Source organism: Bactrocera dorsalis, chromosome 3 (genome assembly GCF_023373825.1).
Source record: "Bactrocera dorsalis isolate Fly_Bdor chromosome 3, ASM2337382v1, whole genome shotgun sequence".
Lineage (NCBI taxonomy): Eukaryota > Metazoa > Arthropoda > Insecta > Diptera > Tephritidae > Bactrocera > Bactrocera dorsalis.
The window spans coordinates 35,883,129-35,890,192 of NC_064305.1; the positions used below are offsets into that span (position 1 = coordinate 35,883,129).

Sequence of the window (7,064 nt, forward strand, 5' to 3'; positions counted from 1 at the left end):
ATGCTACATGTTCCACATTGTGCTGCTTGTATGCTAGTTTGTTGGCACTCTTCCATGCTTGTATTGTCATTCGATTTGCCTTTAGCAAATTATCGTTACCCTCTTTCCGTTTTCCTTCTGCTTATTTGCTATTAAACATTTTTCGTTGTTGCTCTTGCTGTTGGTGTTGTTGTCGTGGCTGTCGTCATTGCTATTGATAAGCTGGCTGCTTAGTCGCTTTGATAGATTCATTACAGACTGTTTGCCTACGCTGTGCTGCGGTTTATTCACCGTTACTACATACATACATGCAACACAAAGTTTTTCCACACATTTCGTATTTTGATCGCCACGAACAATTAGCTGCATTGCCTCACTCCGTCCCGGAAACCGCTTTCCCAGCGACAAACGACAGCGTAAGACAGCTGACGTCACACACATGGCAATACATATATGGTATATGTATACACATAAATATGTACGTATGCATGCATTTCCTATACGTAGTTTCCGCTGATTGGCATTTAGATTCTGGCACTGTATCGGATCTACTTGTTTATTTGTTTATTTAGCGTAGGAATTTCCGCTTCGTTAAGTAGTCCAAGCTTATACACAGCTTTGAGGAGCTATAGCACCGCCCGGTAACTCTGTGCTTATTTATGCGAGTGAACTGTGGCAACAAAGTAATGAATGCGGTAAACATACATATAATAAGGTTCTAACCGGTTTACTTTTTGTAGGGGCAGTTACATGGTTTTCATATGTTCTTAGTTTGAAGTATTGTTAAAAATGAGGATGCACATTTCTGAGAAATTTTATATTAAGGGGGAGTATTCGGGGATTTCGGGGAAGTACGGGATACTGGTAACCCGGAAAGAATGTTGACGATATTTACGGTTGCTGGTGTTTTAATTTTCGTAAAACACCAACAACCGTATTTAGCTTCTGGATCCCGGAGACCTAATATAATTTTAATAATCACTTTTTTAATAAGTCCGCTTCGGGTTTCTCTAAAGAAGATGAGACTGAATACTTGAAATGAAAGGTAATTTTTTAGGTAGACATAATTTCTTTTTAATGGAAAATGGAAGAAATTCGGAAACTTTCAAATTGTAAATCTGCTATTTTCCTTGAGATACCTATCAGAATAACAATTTTTAATAATACCAAGTGTTCGGGATTTTCAAATGAATACGGGACAGCAAACTTTATATGAAAATTAGATAGAAATCATGCAAATCATGCATCAGCAAAATGAAAAATCCCGAAACTCGAAATTCGCTTGGTCATACCTCATCATAACTTTCATGTAAGTTTTATATTTTTGGACAGTTACCGTTAATTTTATTATTTGTGAATGCACTTGTTTTTTTATATTTTTGGCTACCTTCATTCGACTACATTCTACATTTGAGGTAGGCGTGTGAATAAACCGAGAGCTCCACTCTTTTCCTCTCACATCTTAAATTTCCCCTCTTTTATAGTGAAAAGCAAAGAGTATATCTCCTTAACATTTTGACTCACTTTAAGTCCATAGACATCATAATACTCGTACTATAACATCAAACTTATCAAAACGCAGTAGTCGTAAAAGTTTATGTGAAGTAGTCTACATTTAAACGGAATCACCAGAAGCAACAATCTGTGATTTGAAGAGCAGCTTGCAAAGATTTCATTATCTTTTGTTTAAACTTAAGCAACTCATTTAATATTTCTAAAATACAAAGACGAAAGTCAAGCGAACTATAAGACACGCGTAAGCTACGCACTGAAGTATGCAACGAATCCTCTTGCGCTCATTAGAATGCTTGAAAATTACGGAAATGAGTTTTATATGTCAGAGTGCGTCAAGCGTTTTGCGCTATAATTTTGAGACTATCGCACAATCTTGTATGAATTTTGTAGTTTTCGTGAGTTGCGAAATGACGTTAGCGGCAGCCAAGCATGGCCCAACGTTAGGCGTGCTAAGGAGAAAATATGTGTGTGCAAAATCTGAGTGGCTTATAAATGAGAGAGTTTAATGCAATAACTGTAGAGTTCTCGGTATGAAAATGTATAAATTAAAGAAATCAGTTATCGAAGCAGTTCAGAGCTATGAGAGCAGAGCTAAGAGGATAACAATTTAAACGTTGTAAAATAGGTCAATAAGGTTAACGGCGGCCAACAGTCAAGCACAACAGCACATCAGCTAAATGCAACCACCGCCCACTTCATTAAACGCTTAGTGTCGCCTAAGTACGCTTAAGGTAGTAGTCTGGTAACTTGGGTTCAAACAATCGAAAACATTTTTTTATTTAATTTGAAAGTACAACGTCTTGAGAATATACTGTGAAAATTTCAGACAGAATTTCGGGAGTTATAACGAGTTTCCTAGAGCACCTCGGAGTTGTTGAACTTAAACGCGTTTTTCTCTAAACATTGTTTTTTCTGGTCGGCGCGGATCCTAACTTTTTTTCTACTAAACCGATTGATTTCAAATTTTAACAGGCGTAGAACAACTATTATGATTCTTGTCGGTACTAACGAGAATTTTTTTCACCCCTTTTTTTTTATTTTACAACCCTTTCTTTGCTAAAATAAAAGGAATTTTTTTTCAAAGTCCTCCAATTTGTTAGTTCATGAAAATAGGCATAAGTTACCAGACTACTACCTTAAAGCTGTACGCAAAATTTGTAGGGCGCAGTCGGTAGCCAAAAAGAGGCGCTACGTTACTGCTGGTATTGTCACTGGCGAAGTGAATGCATTGGCGAGTCGAATGTTTTAGGCGAAAATTCGCCATGTTCATATTGTGACTGGCGAATGAACACATTCGCTCAACTTTTTTGTTACCATACTAAAATAATTGAGAAATGTCACACGAGTTCATCCGAAATTGACATATTTGACGTATTATTGTTATTGTTTTTAAATTTTATTATTCGCTTATTCGTTATTGTGTGTTTTGAAATTTTACGGTGTTTTAAAAAGGTGAATAAAAATGTTTAACAACGTAGATTTATATTTTGAAGACAGTTACATTGAAAGGACAACAACGAAATTACTTAGGCAGCGGCTTTTCATCAGAGATCACTCTAATCTCATGGAACTTTCTTCAGTGTTGTAAGTATCTATTGCTATAAAAGTGCATAAACAAATATCACGTCACATAAGTTTTTATTAACAGATTTAAAGAAAACTTTCGATTAAGTAAGGATGCATTCTTGTATGTGCTAGACAGCATAAAGGAAAAATTTCCGACTAACCTATCGTCATCAGTATCGCCGATGTTGAAATTGTGCTGCGTCCTAAGATTTTTGGCTCATGGGAGCTATCAGCAACCAGTGGGAAATGATTTCCAACTAGGTATTGCGCAGCCCACTGTTTCGTTGATTTTTAAAGAAATGCTTCCAATATTGGAATCCACTTTGTGCAGTGTCTGGATCAAAACAGACATAACTGAGGAGCAGAAACGAACAACAAGAAGAAAATTTTTCACCAGAGCTGGAATTCCAAATGTGGTTGGTTGCGTTGATGGAACCCATGTTGCAATTATTGCTCCATGTGAGAACAAGCACTTATATATGAATAGAAAAGGATTTTAGAGCATAAATGCGATGATTGTAAGTAGCAACTAAATAAATAAAATATTACTTATTATTATTTCGTCTTAAAAAATTAATTTTTATCAGGCGTGCGATCAGGATATGGTTATACGGTGTGTTGATGCAAGATATGGAGGATCTAGTCACGACTCATTTGTGTGGAACAATAGCGCATTATAAACATATCTGGAGCAAACATACCAAAGAGGAGATCATAATTCGGTTTACTTAGGTAACTACAATTTATATGTGTATGTACATACATAAATACTAAAATTAAATATATTATAGGTGATTCTGGTTATCCACTACACCAGTATCTATGGACGCCTTTCCGAAACGCTTTCCCAGGAACAGTGGAATCAAATTTTAATAAGAAACATGCAAAGGCAAGGAACGTAGTTGAACGGACAATTGGAGTGCTGAAATGTCGTTTTCGTTGTATACTAGGTGAACGTAAACTACGATACCCTCCTAGTAAAGCAACGGTTATTGTAAATGTTTGTTGTGCTTTACACAATATTTGCAAACAATATAATGTGAATGATCCTGAAGAAGAAACTTTTGTTGATGTCGTAGTACCACAGGAGCCAGTTGAAGGAAACTTCAGTGGAACAGCAGCAGATCTTCGCCGAAGACAAATTGCGAATGCATTGTCATAGTTTAGTTGCATCCCTAAAATATATGTGCATATATGTAACATAACTACAATAAAATAACTGAAATTAATTTTGAATATGCAGAAAATACGTTTTTTTATTTTGAGTATTTAAGTTTTTTTAAGTCCAATTCTTTTAGTTTTATTTCAATTTTTTCTTTATGTCGCCTATTTTTTTGATTATTTTCTTCCTTCTTTCTTTCTTCTTTCATTTTATAGAGCGCCAATTTTTCTTTTTTTAATTCGTAAATTTTTCTAGTGTATCTAGAAATTTCACTACACACCGAATTAATGTTCTCCATAATACCGACAAGGCTTTCTTGCGTTTCTCCTTGTTTCTCCAAAGCCTTCATACGCAAATTTTCGCGGTCCTCCACTCTGCTTGTAGGTGCCTGCCTAGACGAAATGCTAACATTTCCAGCCTGTTCAGGCTGCACCTCGACTTCTGCCAGATGTTCTTCATCTAAATATGCAGGTGCAGGTGCAGGTGCAGGTGTAGTGCTACCAAATGCGGCTCCGCTTGGATTTACTGCCTGTTGCAAGCTAAGCAGCTCGTCCACGGCCTGCTCCAAAGGCGTTAAACTCCGTTGGTTGTATGGTCCTCCACCTGTGGCTGCAATCTCCTTTCGATTACCAGCAATTTTTCTTTTTAATTTTAGCCTATAGTCCAACCAAACCTAAGAAATACACAAATCAATACAGATATGTACATATAAAATTGTTTATTCTTACCTTATTCCATTCGCTTCCACTACGTATTGGAGGGCCGATATTGTTCAACTCTGAAGCAATACCTTCCCACAACTCCATCCTATTTTTTTTTGTTGAGCCAAACGGCGCCATTCCTCTGGCTAGCTCGGGATTTCCTTCCATCAACCTCACCAGTACTTCAAATTGCTTTTGAGTAGTTCGTTTTATTCTAAAAATAATTAAATTTGTAATTAATTAAATACAATAAATAAATTTTTAAAATTTTACTAACGTTTTCTCCATTTTTAATTACGTTCTCGAATTAAATAAACGTTCGCCAAATTTTGACAGTTGAGGCGAAGCGAATTTTATAAATTCGCAAGTGGCAATATCAAATATTCATTTTCGCTAGTTCTTTCGCCACTTCGTGGCGAATTTACTGTCCGTTCGCTACTCGCAATAGCGAAATTCGCCTAAAATTTCATTCGCTTCACTAGTGACAATACCAACATACGATTCAGATCTCTACGTGCTCAAGCATAGCATAATGGACGAGCAGTGCACACACTTGTAACAGCAAAAGTTGCGCGCAAATTTCCGCTTGCATAGTTTTCCAGCAGCAACTGTATTCACACCGTGTTATTCTTGAAATTTTTGTTGTTGTTTCGAATTGTTGCCGCCATAGAAGTTAGCACATAATTTCTTGTGCAAATATTTAACATGACACCGCAGCATTTAAATGTGCCGCTTCCGCTTTGGTTGCGGCTTGTGGCGGCGCGCGACGAAACGAACAGTCAGCGACGCACCGCAAAACCTCATTACGAACACATTGTTATTGTATTTTTCAGCATGTTATTGTTGCAGGTAATAAAATTTTCTCAAGCCTAACAAAACATTTATGCAAATACACTATGCAAAGGAAAAAATACACACATACAAGCCAGTACGCTGCGCGGTGGCAGGGATAACGGGTTGGCGGACAGTCGCGCGTCAGCCGCAGTCATCGTTCGTGTGCGCCTATGCTCGCGCTATTTTATTTGCGAGATAAACATATTTGTTATACAACAACACTGCAAATAACTACAAAAACCACAGTCATCCACAAACGGTGCGCGCAGTGTTGAAGTGAATTCATTTTGGTAGCTTGTGCGAGTGCGTATATGAGTGCGAATTTCTACTAGCCACCGCTGTGAGTCCTAACGTGGCGTGGTTTCGTTGGATTTGGCTCGTCTTGGAAGATCCACACGGTCGATTGCTGTTTTGTTTCGGGCTCATACGCATAGATCCATGATTCGTCACCTATGACGATATTACAAACGTCTTTTAAAGCACCGCGATCGTATTTTTTCAGCATTTCTTTACACCAATCCACACGAGCCTTCTTTTGAGCGATTGTCACATTGCGCGGTATCCAACGAGAACAAACCTTTTTTACGGCCAGGTGTTCATGCAATATCGAATGTATGCTGGTGGGAGAAATGCATAGGCATGCCTCTATCTGAAGGTATGTTACATGACGGTCTTGCATTATCAGTTCACGTACGGCATCGATGTTTTCTGGCACAACGGCTGTTTTTGGACGACCTCCACGGAATTCGTCTTTGAGCGAGCGTCGGCCACGATTGAATTCGTTGTACCAGTTTTTCACAGTGCTCTAGGATGGTGCTTCATAGCCATACAAAGATTTCAGTTCATAGATGCACTCTTGTCGTGATAATCCACGTCGAAAATTGTGAAAAATGATCACACGAAAATGTTCACGAGTTAATTCCATTTTTTGGCCGAGATGAATTTTTTAATTCCCTGTAAAAAAACAATTATGCTAAAAAATGACAAACTTTCCAATGGAAATGTCAGATTGCACCTGGTATAAATTCTTTTTTATATTTAGCGATGACAACATCGCCGAGTCAGTAACCTATTATTTTACGTATAGAGAAGACAACAACACTGACCCATTTGTTTACCGGGGCAATAACCTTAGGTGATACCAATGGCCCTTTTGTTTTAGTTTAGCAAGAACAATAACCTTGTTTTACAACTTGAGCGAAGTCAATGAGTTGTTGGCTTAGCAAGTCTTGTCTGAAATACATCTTGAGATTTGTCTAATATAGAGTATCTGCTCTTTCGAGTATATCAGCTGAAATAGAGGTATC

At 37.6% G+C, this 7,064-nt stretch overlaps 1 protein-coding gene across 1 annotated transcript; it reads right to left on the reverse strand.

Annotated features, from left to right (window-relative positions):
- Positions 1-1,256: 1,256 nt before the first annotated feature.
- Positions 1,257-5,892, reverse strand: LOC125777372 (uncharacterized). The gene is made up of 3 exons (XM_049452135.1): positions 5,201-5,892; positions 4,951-5,137; positions 1,257-4,895 (listed from the first exon to the last, which is right to left on the reverse strand). The coding sequence occupies exons 1-3, from the start codon at positions 5,209-5,211 to the stop codon at positions 4,317-4,319; spliced, it is 777 nt and encodes a 258-aa protein (XP_049308092.1). The 5' UTR covers positions 5,212-5,892; the 3' UTR covers positions 1,257-4,316.
- Positions 5,893-7,064: the final 1,172 nt, after the last annotated feature.

What these genes read in the sequence shown, in the direction of transcription:
- LOC125777372 (XM_049452135.1), bottom strand. An exon ending in GTGGAAGCGAATGGAATAAG is followed by an intron (nt 4,896 to 4,950) that starts GTAAGAATAAAC and finishes TGTATTTCTTAG; the next exon opens with GTTTGGTTGGACTATAGGCT.